Here is a 23716-nt window from a genome sequence, read left to right as displayed (position 1 = left end):
CATAAGAAATAAGAAACATATAGAGAGGGGAAGTGCGGACTATAAAAATTGCTTACGGGAACCAGGTAATCCCTGCGCTAAACCTATGGAATTCACACAATCTTGGAGGAAACGGGTTAAATTTGTTAGGAAATATGTAGGGCAATACCCAAAACCTTAAGTTCTCAATGGAATATGCAGCTCTTCTACTGGTAAACTAGTAGTTCTGGGAGAAAAAATGAGCTGTGACAGAGTCCTACACCTGGCTCAGTCATTGCCCAAGATTTAAAGTATCTGAGCCAGAGTCACATGTCACTCTTTGCCATTTCTCTACAGGAGGTAGACAGTCCTAAAAAAATCCTTTACCAGAAATTATATCAAATTATTTAATGAAAAGGTGCTTAAGAAAACTGGACTATTCTAACACACCTCCCTCAGGTCTGCAACACAGACTAACCACCTGTTACTATAGGAAAACCAGTAAAAATGGTGTATTACTGTAAACATGCACATAATATGTCGTGTTATGGGTCTGAATTTTAAGACTAGCAACCATGTACATTGCATTGCATTGTACAGAAACCTGGCGAATGCCCTGTGTATAGTCTTTGAATTCAGACATTATTATTATGTACAAATTAAGGGCATTTTCTCATTTTTTCTGTTAGCGGATTTCTTGGAGCACCCCCTAATTTTGATCCTCACATATATACAAATGTCTGAGGAAAAAATGACACTTTTGTCCGGCGTGTCACGATTATCAGTATATTTGTCACTAAGCCACCCCACTAATAGTATGGTTTGCATACGCTCGTCATTCGCTGGGCGTACATTTGTTACTTTCGAAAGGTCACTGAAAACCAGATTTTGTCCGAAAATTGGAGCGTATTCGAGAGAATCTGGCCTTTTCCAATTTTCACCAACAAAATTGTAGCTATATACGCTAGGCATACGCTGGCTTATATGCTATAAGTCTGACGGGGCATTCATAGAAATGACTTAGGTTCATTGATTGACTCCATGAAATCAATAAAGACCGAAAATACAGTATAGGTGTAGTTATTGATATGAAATATGAGTGTCTCTTTCACATTTATGGCCTTGATATTTATTGGCACAGTCTCAGAAATCAGCCCATAAATATATCATTTTTAAAGGAATCCTTGACTGACCCTATATAAGATTTCTCTTTACGGCTATTAGATACTACCTACAATGGGTGCTTTATTATGCCTCCTTGTGGTGACCCTTATGGCTATTTCCCGACTCCCTCTTGGCTTCTTCCACACCCACTGCAGAGCATCCTGGCGACGGTTTGACGAATCAATGGCTGTGCCAGCGCGTAGGCCACCGGGTTGAACAAGCTGTTGCTGTACGTTATCCATCTGGATATCTCGTTGAACAGTGCAGTGGTGGTGACGGTATCGTAACAGCGTGACATACTGTAGAGGACGATATTGATGACGTTTGGCACCCAGGTGACGGCAAAGACTAAAACAATAAAAGATAACGTTTTCATTGCTTTCAGACTTTTCCCAGAGTCTCCTTCATTATCTGGTCTCCGTATGTGAGCTAGCGCATTACCTGACTCTAACCTTCGTCCATTCGAAGATAGAGACTTCGTCTGTGGTTTTCTGTCTTCTCCTGGAAACTTATCATTCCGTGTCTTTAATCTTGAGAATTCTGAAGAGATATCTAAAATTTCAGAGGCAATAGATTTTACACCGCATCTTTTCCCTACAGAAACTGAAACTTCATTCCTCGCAGGTTTACTAGTTTCTTGCACTCTGATCTTAGTCTTCGCGTCGACGTTGGCGTTACTGACATAACGCGAGAGGGACAGTCGTTTCCTCACTTTACTGCGGATTCGATAATACACCCGTAGGTAAAGCGGCATTATTATAAAGAAGGGCCCTGCAAATCGAAGGCAAAACACCATGAAACTTGAAGGTAACGATGCTGCGTAATGTGGTCTTGGTAGACCGAAACCAATCACGCCATCCATGGGATCCAAAATATCCCATAATGCGTTGAGGAGGAACCACACTGTAAATGGGAGTAGCCAAGTGAGCACGTTGATGACGACCGCTAATCGTCTGCTCTTTTTGGTGAAGTGAGTCATAGGATGAACGGTTGCTACGTAACGGTCGATGGTAATGACAACCACACCCATTACAGACACGCCCATACTCGCGTTCTGGATCGTCAGGAAGAGAACCCCGGGTATCCTTCCAAAAAACCAATTACCATACAGAGTTATGGTCGCACGAAGCGGCATAATGACAGCGCCAACGAGTAAGTCTGCTAGAGTCATGTTCAAAATATAGTAATTGTAATAAACCATCAGCTTTCTTTCGTAAGAAAATGCCACGAGAATCACACCGTTGGCGACAACGGTTATTAGTGCTAAACTCAGCATGATCAGGAATAACCAAATTGTGTTGGATCCGTAAAATTCGCTGCCGACTGTTCCAGTGCAATTCATGGTGATAAAATCGTTCTTGAGAGTCGGTGCTGAATGTCCCGATCCGCCGCAGGTTGAATCCTGGACTGATGAAGGGAAATAGAAAAAGAGTATCTTTAGGAACCACACGAATGGGAGCTTGTTTGACGCAGACAAATATGAAGAACCCCGTAATGCGTGAATTCAGCACGTTCCCAGGCGCTATACTCAGTACAACTTACACTACACAGCAACCTACGTGCGGCGTAGGTTGTTCAATTTGCAATTATGGAAAAACACATCGACATGAAAAATGCCCAAGGAAAAAAATTATCGTTTTCGTGATACATCTAACTGATAATAGTTTCGCAAATAGAAATGAAACCAGAAATCCTCTAGAGAGACCAAGCGAACCCACTCATCTCGACTCATTTCACTCATTTCAATTATGATAGAGAGATGCACAGGAGGAAAGCATTGTGTGCTCATTGATTCGTATGACTTTAATGAGTACAATTCCATTCATAGGAAACATTTCTACAAAAGCACTCATCGATGTTCGTATTCAACTTAGGCCTACTGATATACTTTCGCTTGTCAATCCGCGTATCCGTTCGAAGACTAGTAATTTTCATCAAGTTAAACCTGAAATGATATATAAAATGTTCTTTTCATCACAAAATAATGCAAAATCCATCTCAATCGGGAGCTCAAGAGCCCGCGATATATCAATTTACTAATAAATTGATTATACTCACTTTATATTACCTTACTTTCCAAACAGAAGGTGTTGCGCACCCAGACGCAGCTCTTTTCCAAATCTGCAAACGAAGGCAATGACCGTGATCGCCCTGTCCAGTAGATGTGATGTTAGTGCGAAGAGAAAGTGAAACTATGCTTATTTTCATATGGTTTCAGATTTATTTCCACCTGCATGAGTGATCCAGCGAATGCGATTGGTTGAAATTTCCTTGGCAACTTATATGTCACGCAAGCACCTAGATATATAGTAGCAGCATGAAAAGCCCGTGCACTGAAAAACCAACAATGTGCCTTCTTTGGATAAGGACAGGCTCGTTTGCTTGTTTGTTTGTTGGTTGGTTTGTTTGTTGGTTGGCTTTTTTTCATCCGGTTCGAGTTGGGGTGCATGCAAGTGACTGCATATGAGATCTGCGTGGATTTTCTTGTATGCACGTATTAGTGAGAAATGAAAGAGACGAAGGAGGTGAGTATGATACCTCCTTGAAAGAGATTTTCCGTCTTCCTATACACAGTGTTTTTTTTTTGTGTGTGTGTGTGTGAATTGTGGATTTTATTGATTAGAACAAAACAATGTCTTCGATAAGTCATATGGAATTTGACATCACAAAAACAAACGTTCTTAACAGGAGTTAATGACAGTAAAAATACAAGACGTCTGATCCATTTTTTGAAATATACTCACTAACATAATACGTCAACATCAATACACTTCAGAATCGTAAACAACAAAAAACGAGGGAAATAAAAAAAAGTCTTTAGTGCAAAAAACTAAGTATCACCAAGTCACCAAAAAGCAAAACACACACTACAATTTGATAGGGGAAAAATGATCAAAGGTATTATTTAAACTAGCTCATTGATCCACTCTCCGCTACTTTCTCTGCCCAGTAGTATACACCCAGCTCTGGGCTGAAGGTGCCTAGTCTCCCGTCTCTCCATCGAGCCGACGGGGGTGTCGATGGGAGGGGGGGGGGGGGGGCGGCGCTTGGCACTGCAATCTGCAATACACAGTGTATCATTACATCGAAGGTTTTATTCTATTTCGTTTTATTCAACATTTGGTAGGAAGGGTATTCTTTTCAGCGGTATGTTGCAGCGGTTTTCACTATAATTCATAAAACAGCATTGCTCACGCTACATTTGATGAAATGACAAACATGTTGATAACTAAAATCTCTATGCTAATGTTTAAAGATCAACTTTATGAATACTGGTATTATACACATTGCAATATACAATACTTACAACTATCAGTAACCAAGCGCCTTCTGGGAAGGCATTCTCCAACTGGGTCGTAAACTGGGAGCGTTACCATGGTTACTTTCTCGTTCTTTGAACTCTGGACTTTATTGACGTCTCGGAACATTACAGTTCTATCGCGGTTTGGCTACTTTATACTTATCCTATTTTTTGTTTTTTTTTATTTTTTAATTTTTGCTTAACGTGCTGAAAGTGACAGAGCTTTTCTAACTCTTTTATCTATCTCGTAATATTTTCTAATAGCTTTTTATCTCTTATTCTTTATTTCTCTATCTCACTCTGTATCTCTTTCTTTCTCTCTCTCTCTCTCTCTCACCCTCTTATTCTGTCCACCGTGACAGACGATTCTCAGTATTTTCATCTTCTTTTTTCTTCAAACCCTATAGCAGAGTAAAGACTTCACACCATTTGCCTGGCCACATGTAATCATCAGCTAATATTAGGAATCCTGCCATATCATGCTATCTCATATATTACTCTTTTAGCTATGATTTGGCTGACAAGCGCATGTCAATAACTTTGCAATTTGTACTCTGTAACTGTAGAGGAGCTAAAGTCACACTCATTCGGGAGTTTGATTAGGGAGCACTCTTCTTCCGGTGTAGACTATTACAGGATGATTTAGATCTTTCAGACTGTATTTAGCTCTTTTCTGTATGAATTGAACTGTTTGTACAGTTAATTTAGCTCTTTTTACACCTTGAATTATAGCTTTAAACAGAGCTGTTCCTAATCACACTCTATCTGCGGGAAATTAGCTCCTTAACAGAGTATTCGTAAGTCGAAGGTTCATTAGTACGTACCTTCTTTTCATTTTCGGCTTAAAACGAATATCCTATTCGGAATAAAGAAGCTTCAGAATAACGTCACAAAATAAAAAATGATCATAATTATAGGGGAATCTTATTTCGTTTTTAAATCAACAAACATCTAGGTACATGTATGATGAAAACAAAAGTGATGAAACATCATTATCTAATGTCCTCCTGAGGAGAGAAAAAAAGGAAAGAGGGTCATATACCAGGTGCTACTGAGTATACAAAGGTATATTGAAGAATTGACCAGTTCGTAATTCCACTTTGCACATGAGCAGAATAAAAGTCATCTGAACCAAGCGTATTTTGGTTTGTTAAATCACTGGGATAAGCATCTGTGGTGCGATGATTGTTCGTGTGATCCTTATCTAAATGGTACTTGCCAGCACATCCACCTGACAGGACGCCTGGTATTTGGCAATATCAAAAGAAAACAGGTTCTTATTTCATTCAATAGATTAGATTAGATTCAAATAGATGCCTGCTAAAATGTCAACTGACTAACTATTCTGGTCACCTGGTCTAAACGCAAGTTCATTCTTTGTTTGAACATGAATTCCTTAAACAGAATGTCTTCTGTTACAAATCAAGCATACTCTGTCTTTAAAACAATAAGTGCGTCCGTCAATCACCCAACTTCTGTCGACATATCCTGCAGAACAGCAGGGTTAAAGTTCTACGAATCAACGGCTGTGCCAGAGCGTAGGCTGCAGGGTTGAGCAGGCTGTTGCTGTAAGTTATCCATCGGGCTATCTCGCTGAAAACATCACTCGTTGATACACTACTTGAACTCAGAGAAATGCTGTAGATCATGAGGGTTACTCCGTTAGGGAACCAGGCGATGGCAAATGCTAGAACAACGAAACTTAGTGTCCTCATTGCTTTGCGATTTTTCCCTGTAAGTTCGCTTTTCAGAGCTGGACCCTGGTAGTTTGCTCCAGAAATACTCGAGATTGCATTCACTCTTTTTGTACCGGCCAGATAATATTCACACTCGAAGTTCTTGTTATCAGTGTTTAAATGATCGATGCTTATCTTTATAGGGGATTCGTGTGACGAAGTGCAACTTTCAACCTGCCTTTCTCTCTCTTTTGACGATGTTAATCGGGATTCTTTACGGATGACATCAAAGTGTTTTTCCCCCTCCCTTGATGTGTTCCTCATATCATTGTCTGGCCTGCTTCTTTGAATCGAACGAGGACGTCGTTTTCGCAGTCGAGTTCGAATGTGGAAGTAAATCCGTATGTACAGGGTCATGATTAATATCAGAGGCCCGAAAAAACGCAAACAAAGCACAATCGAACTTGACGCTAGGGACACCGAATAATTCGGATTTGGGATTCCATACAAACCATCGATACTGTTAGGATCAACGGAATCCCACACTGCGTTGAGAAAAAACCACAACGTGAAGGGAAGTACCCATGTAAGAACATTGATGATCATTGCCATTCTCCTGCTCTTCTTGGTGAAGTGAGTTAACGGATGCAATGTTGCTATGTAACGGTCAATGGTGATGACGACAACGCCCATCACGGAAATTCCGAGACTCGCGTTTTGAAGTGTCATGAAGATAACTCCAAATGTTCGTCCAAAGATCCAAGTCCCATAGAGCTCAATGCTCGAGCGAAGCGGCATGATTACAGCGCCTACTATTAAATCGGCTAAAGTCATGTTGAAAATGTAATAGTTTTGATATGTCCAAAGCTTTCTTTCATACGCAAACGCCATGAGAATCAAGCTGTTGGCAAAAGCAGTCAGTAGTGTGAGAGTCAGCTTGACCAGAAAAACAAAACTTATAGTAAGTTCGAGCTGGTGGTGGTTCGTAACATTTGTGGCGTTCGTAGCGTTGGGTACCATGAGCTCAACACCGTGTACTCCTGTTTCCGCCATCTCAATTGACATTTCTAGTCAGTAAATCAAACAAAATATGGAATGACATAATCATACAGGAGCAAAGGCTGATTGATGGCTTTAGGACGCTTACTTTCATTGTCATAATCTAAACTGTCGCGCTCTTTCATGTATTGTGAACTTTTGTTCCTATTTTGATGTAGATCTCACTTAAGAGTCTTATCTTTGAGTAGTGAGTAGTAATAATCTGAATGTCTACTTACAGATTTTTCAGTAAGATCGTAGATTTGAATGAACATTAAATTAAACTCAGTGAAATTAAGTTTTATATGATATAGGTTTTCCCGGTCAATTTCATACTTTTATCACTCAAATTCATTAATGTGCATTCAAATTCACGCAGCGCACGCACGCGAAAATATCGGGGCATTCAAATTCAGAATCCGAGCGATCAATTTCATTTATGAGCGTTCTATTTCGTTTTCGTGAAATCAAATTCACGATTGGGCATTCAATTTCAAAATGCGAGCACCGACTTTCCTACTCGTGCATCAAAATTCATACGATAGTCACGTGATAGTCCCAATGAGCTTGTTTGGAGCGTTCAAATTCATTTTTAGGCGATCAAGTTCCTACTTCGTGCAATCAATTTAACGAGGAAAATGGAGGAGACTTTTAAAAAAGGAAAAAGGGCCAACACAACCAATGAATGCTTGCATGTTGTGTAATTAGGATTGTTTACATGTTCTACATTGTTCTCTCTTCATGTATTCTTTGTTTTTCATCTCAATGAATGTCAAATTACAATGTCCAATCAGCAGTGCATCCAAACAACACAACGACTAGTAATCATATTTCTTGATGATACTGCATGCTGACAACGCCCCAACACCAACCATATAATGACAATTCATCAATTTAAGACAAACTGACAAACTAAATCAATAAGACAGCAATACACAACAGACAACACGTATAAAATGCTCATGTATCAGTCTCCTCGAAAGTGTCAACCAACCCTCCGTATTATGCTCGTCTGTAGGCCTGTACAGTGCCTAATTTTTGTTTGTTTGTTTAATTTTCTATCAAAGAAGATGGCTGGATAACCCATATTCAGCTGCAAAAGCTGGTCTTCCATATGGGGTCCAGTTAGATGTTTTTCTCTTTGCTATGAATAATGAAGTGGGATCTTTTACATGCATGAGTTGTGACTCTTTTACACGTGGGACCTCCATTTTATGTCCCATCCCAGGGAAATGTGCCTGTATATTCCTATTTGCTAAGCGCGAGTTCAAAATTGTCAATAAATAACAGGTGGACCTCTACTGCAAAATAAATAATCATCATAAATCCCAATATATTCAAAGCCAAGTGAGAAACACATGCATACACGGCCCCAAACTAACTAAATTCAGGACTTCTTTTAAATTGAATGCAGTTATTTGGAACATGGTTGCCTATTCACGAATTTGAATGACCGACGAGATTCCGTCGCCAGCTTGACATGAATTTGAATGCTCTTTGATGAAATGCGTGCTCCTCTCTTAAATTTGAATGCTCCGATAGTGAATTTGAATGTTCCGATAGTGAATTTGAATGCTTCGAGAGTGAATTTGAATGCTTGGATAGTGAATTCGAATGACCGGATTTTGAATTTGATTGCTGATTCAGTGCTGCGAGAGTGGAATGCGTGAAATCGAATGCTCGGAATAGGAACTTGAATGACAAAAGTATGAAATTGACCGGGAAAACCTATAATAATGAATATGTATGATATATATCTATATATCATTGAGAGTCTTATTTTTGAACGTATTCTTAATGACAAACATTGTAAAGAGGAAGTAAATGATGTAAATTTTGATAGTTACGGCTCTGCGTTATGCGCCGTTATCATGCATTGAATATCATAATTATGCATATTTCACTATACATTTTAAATTTGGCATACTCATGGGCTTCATCACTGTTGAATGAGCCGTTTATTGCAAAAGTTTTACAGAGATCAATGCCATGTTACTTTTACCAGTCTAGTCTATCTGTCTATAAGTCTTACCCAAGATAATAATGATTTAAAACAGAACTATTAGGATGTACTTTCGAACAGGTTTCACTTACCCAGAATTATTTTGAACAATACTTTGTGAAATGAGGAAACGATGCGCTTTCCAGCGAAGTGGTCTTGTGGTCCGAGCGAAGAGGAGTAATTGCTATCAGTGCGTGATTGGCAAGATATGATCATTGATAATGCTTTTATGGAGAGTGCTCTAAATTTATAAGATAAACTGATATCAGGCGGATGACTGATCAGTTAATTCGCGTTACACGCAGCGCATGCGCTACATCATCAATGTTCAATCGAACAACAATGATCGTATCAAAATGGTCTCGTGTGCATGAGAGAGATATGTCAGAGTCTTAATGTGTGTACGTGCGTTTGTGTGTGTGTTTGTGTATGTGCTTATGTGCTTGAGTGTGTGTGTGATTCAGCAACACAAATAAGAGGAACAGCTTGATGATTGAATATAATGTTATATTTAGCGAGATCAGAAGGGGAGTGTCAAAGTTTAATGATGTTATATGATAAAGTATTTTAGGATGTGTAAAGAAGAAGAAAATAAGATAGCGATTAAAAGTGGAATAGTTGGAATGCATTTAATCCAGTGGGACTATATGATGCATGCGAGGGTGAGATGTGATTTTCTTTTTCTGTCATAATTTTGCCGTATTTGCGAGTTACTCAGTATTCAGTATTCAACTTTATTTTCACTTCCATCAAATAAACAAAGAAATTATATACATTGCAAATGTACAGAATATTTGTGATACTTGCAGAACATAATTTGACAAGGTACATAAATATGAAAATGAGAAGTAGATGCGATTACATCTTTGTTAATATAATATACATAAAGAGTAAAATACAAGTCAGCTAAGGATGAGGATGCCGTGGAAGGTCCCACTAGGAAACAGAGCTTGTACGATATGGGACCCTCAGAAAATACAAAAGACATTATTGTCACATCGTTGTCGTTTTCCTCTCTTTATTGCTTCTACCACTTCTACATCACTTCCACATTGTGATTAGGATGTATTTTATTGCATGAGAAAAAAAATGGCAATTTACTTGTCAGTCAGAGTTATTCCAGTGTAAATAAAACCTGAAACCTGAGGGCTGAAGGCATAGGGGCGGGTGGGGGAGGGGGGGGGGGTGTTCGTGTTGGCGTGTGTGTGTGTGTGTGTGTGTGTGTGTGTGTGTGTGTGGTATTTGTGCGTGTGCGTGTGTGTTCTTGCAAATGGCCTTGATTTCTTCTTTTTTTTTCTTTCGAAAAACAATGGACTATGCCAAGTTGCTTGAAGAAAACTATCATGTCCCCATTTGGCGGGCATTTTGCGAGAATATAATTATGTGGGACCCTTTTTGTTAAAAAAGGATCATTTATAAGTAGTAAGTTTGCACAATGTTTGTGTATGCTGCACTGCTTTGCTTAACTTAATCTCTTGTAAAGTTGAAGTGACCGGGCTTCTTTCACTCTTTAAGTTGTATCTCTCTCTTTATGTTTCTCACTCTTTATCTTTTACTCTCCCTCTCTCTCACAAACACTGTTATCTCTCCCCTCTCTCTCTCTCTCTCTCTCTTTTCTTTTTATCAGTCTATATTTCTTTCTTTCTTTCTCTGTGCAACATAACAAACGATCGATTGCATTTTTTTTCCGGCCCACCGTCATATCTAGGATACACGTAATCACCGGCTGATATTAGAAAAATATAATCACACTATCTGTCTTATATTACTTTTTGGCTATAATTTGGCAGAACGGTTGCATATGATGGAAAGAAAAAAAAAAACGGTGAGCATGTCAATTATTTTGCAATTGGTACTCTTTAAATGCACAGGAGCTAAAGTCACACTCGTTTGGGAGTTTGATCAGGGAGCAATCCTTTCGGAATGAAATCAATGGATAATTAAAGCTCTTTCGGACTGTATTTGAACTCTTTTCTGTCATGTTTGTGTGATTTTAATCGTAGTGTGTATTTAGCTCTTTTAACCCATTAATTTAAGCTTTAAAAAAGTTTTCCTCGATCAAATTCTGTCTGCTCCTTAACAGAACAATGGGGGATAATGATAAAATATAGGACAATAAAATGTGCATAAAATGTACTTTTATACACTTATGTGAGTGTTAGAGTGCAAGCAGCTCAGTTCATCATGATTCTGACGATACATTTGAAATCTGCAGGGAAAGATAACAAAAGGAAAAATAGCAGATACGAACTAGGAAAATACGCATATCATATTGAGCAACAGGTCCCATTTCTCGAGGACAGATTCAAACAATAGAAACGTGTTATTGCAATATTTCTTTCATCAATATCAAATCAACTTGGTTTTTTTTTTCAGAGTACCAAATTGAGTCAAGTACTTACTCGTGAACAAACATACACATATTTCACCCATTGACACGCACTCTGTAAGTTTTCTACCTTGTTATTTTTCTTTAACAGCATGAACCAGCTAAATACTGGTACACTGAGCAGTGGGGATAGTATGTCGTATACCAAGAATGTGAATGAAATTTATAACTTTCACGAAGACAATTTAACGCAGATACTTGATACTACTAAAGTCTTCTCTGTTTGGAAATTGTGAGAAAGAGAGTCACATAATCCCATCTAGTTTGGCATCCTTTAAGAACCCCCAAAATAGAACAAAAAATGAAATTGATTTAAGTAACATTGCTATCAAGCATTGTATCATTTGTTTTGGGTTTTTTTTTATTACACTTCTTATGTTGTATAAAAATATTTTCTTTTATTTTTCTTTTATATATTTTCTGCTTTAGTGTACCGTTCGTTTTAATCGTTTGTCCTGTAAGATTGAAAAAACAGCTTACGCTGAATAGGTCTTCCCGTGCTGAAATGAAAGAAGGAATTAATAATGTTCCCACTATGTTGTATACGGCAGAAAATGTTATTTTTTGATACTTACATGGTCAACGGAAGAGTAAATAAGTCGCTCAAAATCTGTGAGAAAACTGAAAGGGAAAGTACACATTTTTGACATTACTCAAAACTAAAGCATTTCTAAGATAATGCCCTTTTAGAATAGCCAAAAAACCCTCGACGTTAAATTCAAAGTTAAAGATTACTTTAACTTCTATCAGGAAAAAAAAATATTAATTGAAATAAAGTGCTTCGAATGAGGATAAAGAGTAAAAAGTATTTTTAGTAAACGACTTGGTAATCATGGCTTAGTAATATAAGGCTATTTGGTAAAAATCAAATACAATTAGGCCTATATATATATATATATATATATATATATATATATTATATTCAATTCAATTCAATTCAAAGTTTATTTCATTTTTCGACAAAACATATGTTTCACTTCTTTTGATAACAGAGAATAAGGTAAATAGAACATAGTGAAATGAAAAGACTGTACAAGAATTGAGGACCTATAGTAATCATACATTGTATAGTAAAAAAGAAACAGAAGTGATCGACATGATCGAAGTGAAGTACATGTATATCGTTGCTTAAAGTGCGAAAAATGGAGGGACCCACTAAAAAGACAGAGCTTGTAGTGTGTAGGCCCCTCTGAAAAAGAACATAGATGGAATCGAATCATCGTAGATACAAAAGATAACAAAGTGGAAGAAGTCTGGAAGCCCACTGAAAATTAGATTACCAGATAATTATACACTTTCATAGACGCGAACAAACATGAAACAGGACTAGACAGCGAGACAACTACTGAAAAAAGGTTGTAAAGGACAAAACGGGATGGACAAGACTGACAAACTGAAGACATAATAGCAGACAAGAATGCACAACAGAAACAGAAACAGAACAACAGAAACAGCGATCTTCGGCAGAAGCATGTCAAGAGAATCAGAAGATAGTTGTAGGGGAAAAGTAGTATTTTGACGCCTGAAAAAAGACAAGAAAATAGAAATTAGAGGGACGTATGAACAGGAGTAACATACGGAAAGTCAACTTCAAGACGCTATGGGCAAAATGGCATAGGTGACAGCATTGCGAACATCCAGGAAAAAGATACTACCAATTCTTCGAAGAGGGGACAAAGTGAGCAGGTAAGTATAATTCTGAGAAAAAAGGCCAAATGGTTAATTCGGTATTGTAGAGTCATACGATTGCAATAAAAAAGACTTCAGTCTCCTCTTGAAAGAATATATGGATGGAGCGTTTTTTATGTCTTGATTCAAAGAATTCCAATAATTTGGGCGTACATAAATAAGTGTGTTTTTGGCAAAATCGTTCTTAAAAGAGGTAAGTGAAATTCATTGGAACGCCTAGTAGGATATTCATGAAATGATTGATTTTTTAGGAACATAGAGTCAAAAATAGACGGAAGCAAGTTATTACAATACTTGTACATAAATTGCCCTAAATTAAACAAAAACAAATCTGCAATTTTTAAGAGCTTGTTGGAGGCAAACAACATATTTGTATGAGAACGTACAGGGGAATAACAGATAACACGGAGAGCTTTCTTTTGTAAGAGGAATACTCTCTCTAATAAATTCTGATGCGTGTTGCCCCAAACTGATATTCCATAATTAAGATGAGGCAATATTAACGACGAATATAGCATAAGTAGTGATTTTTGTGGAATATGAAATTTCTATCTGTTTACAATACCTATATTACGTGAAATTATATTGCAAACATTATCAGCATGTGATTTCCAGGAAAGTTTTTCATCCACAATGACACCCAAAAATTTGATATGTGAGACTCTTTGTAGATGAGAGTCATCTAATACTATATTTGTACTTAAACTATCAACAATATTACTAAAAAGCATATATTTCGTTTTTTGAGCATCGAGTGATAGCCTATTGGCCCTGACCCAGTTTGTCACTTTTTTCAATTCAATGTTAATTTTATGAACGAGAAAATCAATATCATTATGGGCAAAAAATACATTAGTGTCATCTGCAAAATGAATAAAAGAGAGGTCGTCGGATACGCGACAAAAATCATTGATATAAATAATGAACAATAACGGCCCTAAGAGACTTCCCTGTGGGACACCACATTTAACTTCTCTGACAACGGAATCATTGTTTTTAATTGTAACGAATTGTTTTCTATCAACTAAATAACTCTTGAACCACTCCAAGGCCTTCCCACGTATTCCATAATGCGATAACTTATAAAGTAAAATATCATGATTGATAGTGTCGAAGGCCTTGGAGAAGTCCAAGAAAATACTAAAGGGCTTTTTACACTTGTGTTTCTTAACCCCGGACTTTCTCTGACCCAGGACTATCGTTAGTCCCGTACCAATTTTTTCAGCTTTTTACACTCGCCAATTAGTCCCGTACTATCTCTTGTCCGGGGCTAAGGAGAAAACTAACCTTTTTACACTCATATTTCTTAGCCCCGGACTTTCCAAACCACATGAATATTCATAATTACGCTGTGTACTGTATGCGTACACGCACGCACCGGCAGCACTTGATAACCTCGTTTCTGATTGGTCAGTGAGGGTCGCACTTCGTCTCCGTCGCTTAGCCCAGGATTATTTTTTCGTTCTGTTTACACTCACTTGCTTGGCACCGCAATTGCGGTGCTAACCCCTGCTATTTTGCAGGGCCAGATAGTACCGTACTATCGGTGGGGCTAGCCCACTTTGGCAAAAACGAGTGTAAACAGAAAGTGGGCTAAGGATAGTCCCGTACCAACGGTGGGGCTAAGGCCCCCCTTAGCCCCACCGTTGGTCCGGGGCTAAGCAAAAATTTACAAGTGTAAAAAGCCCTTAACTAAATGAGAATGGTTATCGATTGCGTGAACAACTCTATCAACAAAATGCAAAAGAGCATGCGTAGTACTATGTATCTCACGAAAACCAAACTGAAAATTCGTAAAAACGTCATGTACCTTCCAAAAATTGATCATTCTCTTGTAAATAAGTTTTTCTAAGACCTTAGACAATGACGATAATAATGAAATTGGGCGATAATTGCTGATTTCGAACTTATCGCCTGCCTTAAACATTGGGATTACTTTAGCTAATTTCATTTTATCAGGGAACACACCATTAAAAATTGACAAATTAAATATATGAGCAAGTGGATCAGCAATCGAGGAAATAACACCCTTAAGTATGAAATTATCTATCTCATCATAACCAGAACTTCGTTTATTTTCAAAAGAGGAAATTATATCAATAATTTCAAATCTGTTAGTTGGTATAAAAAATATGGAATCAGAATTACGCTGACCTAAAAATTCAGTAAAATGAGAATCTGTTGCAGGAATGTTTTGAGCATAATTTTCGCCTATTTTTGAAAAATAAGAATTAAAAATATTTGCAATATGAAGAGGATCATTAATCAATTCATCATTCAATCTAATTTTATCAATGTCAGAGTGTTTACTCGGAACATTCATGGCCTGTTTTAGGACTTTCCAAGTATTTTTCATATCAAACTTATATTTCGATAATTGCTTAAAGTAATATCTTTTCTTTTCAGAACGTAAAATCATTGTCAAAGTATTTTTATATGATGTATATCTATTCTTCGATCGCTCAGTTTTTTCCAATTTGTACTTATAATACAAACGATTTTTCCTATTAATTGGACGAAGAATTGATCTGGAAATCCAAGGTAATCTAGGTGTCTTTTTATACTCTGTTCTATTTCTTTGTTTTGGGATTACATCATCTAAATGATGATTAAAAGTTTCCATAGAATTACAAAAAGATATATTAACATCATCGCTGCCAAATACTCCTGACCAGTCAGCATTCTCGAGAGTCACATCAAAACTAGCTAACTTTTCAGGTGAAACTCTACGTCTAAACAAAAGAGGTGAAATAGGTTTAATATTAGCTGGTGTTTTAAGAGTAAAACAAGTCATTATTGGAAAATGATCAGTCATATCTGAAAGAATTATAAAAGAGTCAGGGAGGGGTAGAATATTACAAAACAAGTTGTCAATGAGGGTGGCAGAGCGATCTGTAACACGTGTGGGTTTAGAAATAAGAGGAAGAAAGGACGAGGACAGAAGTGTGTGAAGAAAATCACTAGAGATATCATCATGCTCAGACTTCAGCAAATCAATATTGAAATCGTCGAGTAAAAAGCAATCCTTATTTCGGAAAACGTGTGAATTATCAAGATCTGAAAAATAAGTTAAAAAATCATTGGCGTTTGAATTAGGAGGTCTGTATATAATGCCTACCATAAGATTTCTACATCCTGGGATAAGAATTTCTATAAACAAAGATTCAACAACATTGTCTATTCTAGAAATATCTTCATGAACAATAGTTTCAAAGGAACGTGATATGTACAATGCAACGCCCCCTCCATTCTTATCAAGCCTATTGTTAACAAACAAATTATAACCCTCAATTGCGAAATAATTTTCTGTATTGGAAGCTAACCATGTCTCACTTAATCCGATAACGGATAGCGACTGGCTTGCATCAGATTCTAATAAAAATTTTAAATCATCAAAATGTTTATTCAAACTCCTTATATTTAAATGTAACAAAGAAAACGTGTCCTCAGAAAAATTATAAATCATATCTTTGCATTGATTCACTGTAATATAATTGCACAACATATTTTGAGTGAAATCATTACTAAGATCATGAGGCAATTCATTTGCAGCTGTATTCAGGCTATCGGTAACAAAATCATCGTAAGGGGTGGTTCGTGTACTGGTTAACCCACTAACTGGGTCAGAATCTAAGCTTGTGTTCCTAAACAATTCAAAAAAGTCATCGTTCGATACGGAATGAAATGGAGCATTCAGAAAATTAGCCATAATTACAAATACGAGACGAATTTTTAAAAGTCTGCGTTATTAACAAAACTAGGATGTCGTGAATAAGTGGACGATACAAGAAAATACCCAGTCGCCGGAATGTGGCAAGACGCTGGAGTAATCTACGAACATGGGTGACGTCAAAATCATGATTAGCAGAAGATCGCTGAAGAGACGTAGAACGTGAAACGAGAAAGGGCAGAATAAGGTAAGTAAGAACACTGAGAAGCATAGACAGAAAAAGACATAGAACACAGAAAACATAATAACAAGAATAAATCCAGTGTCTCTGTGGGCTACCGAGACGACAGCAAAAACATACATACACAAAAATTTGAGCCGACATTAGACAAGGACAAAAGTGGCTTGGCTATTACATTCGATCAATTTCCGCACTGGCGTAGCCAGGGGGGGGGGGGGGGCGATGGGGGCGATCGCCCCCCCTAAGATTTGGACCGGGGATTTGGGAGGCGGAAAAAAAAAATGCGTGTATACTGTATATGCATGCACATGAAGCGGGTCTCCTTTGCAACCTTTCATCAAATAAGATATTTTTTGAATATTTCACTCAAAGTGTGCACCAGATCGTTGAATTTCAATTCAAAATATGGAAAATCTCCCGTGCTTGGGAGGGGGATACCCCCTCCCAAACCCTCCCCCTCTGTGCCCCTTTCCCTAGCTTAGTACACTTTTTAGATTTACAAAAAATTATGAATAATTCTGAGTGCACAAGACTTATCACTTACATTCCGAAAACTCAAGGTTCCTGTCATGTATAAGGGGAATTTCCCCTTTTAATCGACCCTTTCCTCCCTCAGCCCCCTCCCCCAATCAGTTTTAACACTCGCCCACGCCTTCTCCCTGCTCCCCCCCCCCTTCCACCATGCATAGAAGTATAGACTGTGGCTATACCCAGATCGCTTTATTTCAATTCTAAAAACGCAAAAGCTCCGCGAGCGGGAGGAGGAATATACCTCACTAGACTTTATACATACACACAGATGGTGCACATTCGGAATAAGAGCTAAATTCCGTGATTTTATCACTTCGATGAAAAAGTATTGCACCAAAAATTTGCAACAGATCACTGAATTTCAGGTCTGAAAACGCAAAATCACCTTCGTGTGGGAGGGGATATGCCCCTTTCTACACCCTCGTGTGCATGCTTTTTCTGTTTGACTGCTGAACAGACGGTATTCATGATATTTAGTGTAAGAATATTAATACAAAAAGATTAGCTAAATGATACCATTCTATAGGCAATTATTGTTCAATGATAATATACACTAAATTATACTGCAACTTTCAACAAGTGGGACTGTTTCATCACGTTAAAACACGCAAAAACATGCATCAAATTGCACCATTTGCAACATCAAAATGCAAAAAGTTCTCACCGTGGGAGGGGGTACACCCCCTCCCACACCCTCCCCTCCCCCTTCACTCGCTCCACTCGCTCGGGTTCAGTCGCGTTCATGATATTCAGTGAAAAGAATTAATGCAAGAAGTGTATTTAACGTATACCATTTTATAGGCAAATTGTTCAATAATAATCTACACTAAAATATTAAGCTACCTTAAACAAGTGGGACTGTTTCACGTCGATAAAACGCGCAAAAACATGCATCTAATTGCACCATTTGCAACATCAAAATGCAAAAAGTTCTTACCGTGGGAGGGGGACACACCCTCCCCTCCCCCCTCGCTCGCTACGCTCGCTCGGGTTCAGTCGCGTTCATGATATTCAGTGAAAAGAAGTAATACAAGAAGTGTATTTAAATTATACCATATTATAGGCAAATTGTTCAATTATAATCTACATCAAAATATACTGCAACCTTAAACAAGTGGGACTGTTTCAACTCGTTAAAACACGCAAAATCATGCATCAAATTGCACCATTTGCAACATCAAAATGCAAAAAGTTCTCACCGTGGGAGGGGGTACACCCCCTCCCACACCCTCCCCTCCCCCTTCACTCGCTCCACTCGCTCGGGTTCAGTCGCGTTCATGATATTCAGTGAAAAGAATTAATACAAGAAGTGTATTTAACGTATACCATTTTATAGGCAAATTGTTTAATAATAATCTACACTAAAATATAATGCTACCTTAAACAAGTGGGACTGTTTCACGTCGATAAAACGCGCAAAAACATGCATCTAATTGCACCATTTGCAACATCAAAATGCAAAAAGTTCTTACCGTGGGAGGGGGACACCCCCTCCCACACCCTCCCCTCCCCCCTCGCTCGCTACGCTCGCTCGGGTTCAGTCGCGTTCATGATATTCAGTGAAAAGAAGTAATACAAGAAGTGTATTTAAATTATACCATATTATAGGCAAATTGTTCAATGATAATCTACATCAAAATATACTGCAACCTTAAACAAGTGGGACTGTTTCAACTCGTTAAAACACGCAAAAACATGCATCAAATTGCACCATTTGCAACATCAAAATGCAAAAGGTTCTCACCGTGGGAGGGGGGACACCCCCCTCCCACACCCTCCCCTCCCCCTTCACTCGCTCCGCTCGCTCGGGTTCAGTCGCGTTCATGATATTCAGTGAAAAGAATTAATACAAGAAGTGTATTTAACGTATACCATTTTATAGGCAAATTGTTCAATAATAATCTACACTAAAATATAATGCTACCTTAAACAAGTGGGACTGTTTCACGTCGATAAAACGCGCAAAAAATGCATCTAATTGCACCATTTGCAACATCAAAATGCAAAAAGTTCTTACCGTGGGAGGGGGACACCCCCTCCCACACCCTCCCCTCCCCCCTCGCTCGCTACGCTCGCTCGGGTTCAGTCGCGTTCATGATATTCAGTGAAAAGAAGTAATACAAGAAGTGTATTTAAATTATACCATATTATAGGCAAATTGTTCAATGATAATCTACATCAAAATATACTGCAACCTTAAACAAGTGGGACTGTTTCAACTCGTTAAAACACGCAAAAACATGCATCAAATTGCACCATTTGCAACATCAAAATGCAAAAGGTTCTCACCGTGGGAGGGGGGACACCCCCCTCCCACACCCTCCCCTCCCCCTTCACTCGCTCCGCTCGCTCGGGTTCAGTCGCGTTCATGATATTCAGTGAAAAGAATTAATACAAGAAGTGTATTTAACGTATACCATTTTATAGGCAAATTGTTCAATAATAATCTACACTAAAATATAATGCTACCTTAAACAAGTGGGACTGTTTCACGTCGATAAAACGCGCAAAAACATGCATCTAATTGCACCATTTGCAACATCAAAATGCAAAAAGTTCTCACCGTGGGAGGGGGACACCCCCTCCCACACCTTCCCCTCCCCCCTCGCTCGCTCCGCTCGCTCGGCTTCAGTCGCGTTCATGATATTCAGTGAAAAGAAGTAATACAAGAAGTGTATTTAAATTATACCATATTATAGGCAAATTATTCAATGATAATCTACATCAAAATATACTGCAACCTTAAACAAGTGGGACTGTTTCAACTCGTTAAAACACGCAAAAACATGCATCAAATTGCACCATTTGCAACATCAAAATGCAAAAGGTTCTCACCGTGGGAGGGGGGACACCCCCCCCCCCCTCCCACACCCTCCCCTCCCCCTTCACTTGCTCCGCTCTCTCGGGTTCAGTCGCGTTCATGATATTCAGTGAAAAGAGTTAATACAAGAAGTGTATTTAACTGATAGCATTCTATAGGCAAATTGTTCAATAATAATCTACATCAAAATAAACTGCTACCTTAAACAAGTGGGACTGTTTCACGTCGATATAACGCGCAAAAACATGCATCAAATTGCACCATTTACAACATCAAAATGCAAAAAGTTCTTACCGTGGGAGGGGGGAAACCCCCCTCCCACACCCTCCCCCCCTCGCTCGCTCCGCTCGCTCGGGCTCGGTCGCTTCGCTCCCTCGCAGACTAACCGCCCCCCCTAAGATGAAATCCTGGCTACGCCGTTGTTTCCGGATCATCAATAATATACGATAAGTACAGAATAGCTCCAAAAACCCCAGGCCAATTACCTTCTCGGGCACTTGTTAGCACACCGAATGTCTGAATATGAAACTTATTTTCACACCAATGCCGCCAATGGCATCATTATAACAGTGGTAGTGTGTGTATGCATGGCGTGTGTAAGCAGTGTTTTAACATGCGAGAGTATGATTGACAACATATGTGTATTGTACCTCATATACATCTCTTTGTATATAGAATGGATGAGCAGATCTTCAAATCGTCCTTAGCTGAGAGGACTATAACCTGATAGTGATATAATCACTTTAGAACAATGATTGACAGTGCAGAGACTATAATATATGAATGTGCAGAATACATGCAAGTAATTTAAGTATACAAATGTATTCGGCACATTCTCAAATCGTATGTAAACATTCAAATGCATCCCATAACAGAAATTTGTCTACTGTCCCCTTAATTTTGTGACTTGAAAACAATTAGAAATTTGTGAAGAGCTTTACTTGCTCTAAAAAAAAGTATATAAAGATGCCTTTCCTAGCTATGCATCTCGTTTTCAATCCCACGTCTTACGTAACACATTACCCATGTTCTGTCGGTGGAAATTAATGAACGAGTTCCATCCACCCAACTGCTATCGAAATATCCTGCACAAAAGCAGGGTTAGAGTTCTACGAATCAACGGCTGTGCCAGGCTGCAGGGTTGAGCAGGCTGTTGCCGTACATTATCCATCGGGCTATATCGGCAAAAATATCACTCGGAGAAATACTACTGGAACTCAGAGAAACGCTGTAGATCATGAGGTTTACTCCGTTAGGGAACCAGGTGATGGCGAATACCAAAACGACGAAACTTAGTGTCCTAATTGCTTTGAGGTTTTTACCTGTGAGTTCACCTTGCAGCGCTGGACACTGAGAGTTTTCTTCGAAAATACTCGAGATTAAATTTATTCGTTTTGTGTCATTTCGGTGAGATTCACTCTCGTTGTTCTTGTCTTTATTGTCGAAATGAACAATGCTTATCTGTGAAGGGGATCCGAATGACGAACTGCAGCTTTTAACCGGCCTTTCCCGCTCTTTTGACAATGTTAATCGGGATTCAGTACGGATGATATCTACATGATCTGCCTGCCCACTTGATACGCTTTTCGTGTAATTGTCAGGCCTGCGTCTTTCAGTCGAACGAGGGCGTCGTTTTCGCAGTCGAGTTCGAATGTGAAAGTAAATCCGTAGGTACAAGGTTATGATTAAGATCAAAGGCACGAAAAAACGCAAACAAAACACAATCGAGCTTGCCGCCAGAAACAGGGTATAATTCGGTATTGGGATACCATTTGGACCCTCGATACTGTTAGGAGAAACCAAGTCCCACACTGCGTTGAGAAAGAACCACAACGTGAAGGGAAGTACCCATGTAAGTACGTTGATGATTATTGCCAGTCTCCTGCTCTTCTTGGTGAAGTGAGTTAACGGATGCAAGGTTGCTATGTAACGGTCGATGGTGATGACGACAACGCCCATCACGGAAATTCCGAGACTCGCGTTTTGAAGTGTCATGAAGATAACTCCAAATATTCGTCCAAAGATCCAAGTCCCATAGAGCTCAATGCTTGAGCGAAGCGGCATGATGACAGCACCTACCACTAAGTCGGCTAAAGTCATGTTGAAAATGTAATAATTTTGATACATCCACAGCTTTCTTTCGTAAGCGAACGCCATGAGAATCAAGCTGTTGGCAAAAGCAGTCAGTAGTGTTAGAGTCAGCTTGACCAGAAAAACAAAACTTATTGTAGGTTCGATCTGGTGGTTACTTGTGACAAGTGTGGTGTTCGTGGCGTCAGGTACCATGTGTACTCCGGTTTCCTTCATCTCAATTGACATTTCTGGTCAGTAAATCAAACAAAATTATGGAATAACATCTACAATAGCACCTGTAGTTGAAAATGCATATTAAACATGTTAAATGTTTGAATAGATCGAGCAAATGATTTAAAATATAATCATTGCAATCTCTGTATATACACCATCATGTATCAAGTATAATGGATATTAGGCCTGTACATTTTACAGTAGGCCTATACATGGGATTCTCATATCGCCTGAATGAGCATTTCTTTTATACGCAAGTTTTGCAGAGATGGAGACAAGGAATCTTGTCAATTTATCTCTAGGTCTTACCCTACAATACAAACACCAGATTACGGCCATTATTAGAATGTTTACCCTGAGAAGTTTCCACTTACCATGCAGATTTCGGACAATACTTGCTAAGGAACGGTGCGTTTTCAGCAAAGTGGTCAGTCTGTCCGAACGGGGATGTATTTGCTTTCAGGGAGAGATAATGGCAAAATGAAATCATTGGTGCTGCTCTTTTGGAGACTGCTGTAAATTGACAAGAAAAAAGTTATATCACAACCAGATGAGATCTCTGTTTCTCTGTTCGCCAGGCGCATGCGCCTTGTCAGCAGTGTTCGATTGCACAATAATCGTGCAGGTAAGTTTATATGCGTTGATTTTGTAACCTGAGAGAGCTATAGAATGTCAGAGTGTGCGTGTGCGTGTGGGTGTGCTTGTGTGCATGTGTCTGTGGAACCAATACATGATGTGGGATAAAGATAGACTCATTCAACGCAATAGTATCGTAGACCTAATGGAATTAGATAATAACTGGAGAAAATCAATAGTTATATCTAGAATGATGTAACATTGTACTTCTGTTAATGTAAATTAATGTTTTTTATTCCTGGTATACGCAGGACAGACTATAATTAATGAGTATTTGTGCACATCGATATACC

General features: G+C 38.6%; 1 protein-coding gene across 1 annotated transcript; it reads right to left on the bottom strand.

Moving 5' to 3' along the window:
- Positions 1–1234: 1234 nt before the first annotated feature.
- On the bottom strand, positions 1235–22580 carry LOC139736121 (alpha-1B adrenergic receptor-like). Its single transcript, XM_071646856.1, has 4 exons — positions 22250–22580; positions 3196–3273; positions 2362–2529; positions 1235–1470 (listed from the first exon to the last, which is right to left on the bottom strand). Exons 1-4 carry the CDS (start codon positions 22578–22580, stop codon positions 1235–1237), a joined length of 813 nt encoding a protein of 270 aa, XP_071502957.1.
- Between the last annotated feature and the right edge of the window lie 1136 nt (positions 22581–23716).

The sequence above is a fragment of the Diadema antillarum genome, unplaced genomic scaffold, assembly GCF_040938485.1.
Source record: "Diadema antillarum isolate AM-2024a unplaced genomic scaffold, OU_Dant_1.0 scf00000028, whole genome shotgun sequence".
NCBI classification, from domain to species: Eukaryota; Metazoa; Echinodermata; class Echinoidea; order Diadematoida; family Diadematidae; genus Diadema; species Diadema antillarum.
The sequence above is the reverse complement of the archived record's forward strand: the minus strand, read 5'-3'. Positions and strand labels throughout refer to the sequence as shown.

What these genes read in the sequence shown, in the direction of transcription:
- LOC139736121 (XM_071646856.1), bottom strand. Translation starts at nt 22,580, where the DNA reads ATGACTTTAGCCGACTTAGTGGTAGGTGCTGTCATCATGCCGCTTCGC. An exon ending in CAGTATCGAGGGTCCAAATG is followed by an intron (nt 3,274 to 22,249) that starts GTATCCCAATAC and finishes TCTACTGGACAG; the next exon opens with GGCGATCACGGTCATTGCCT. An exon ending in AATAACCGTTGTCGCCAACG is followed by an intron (nt 1,471 to 2,361) that starts GTGTGATTCTCG and finishes TTATTGTTTTAG; the next exon opens with TCTTTGCCGTCACCTGGGTG.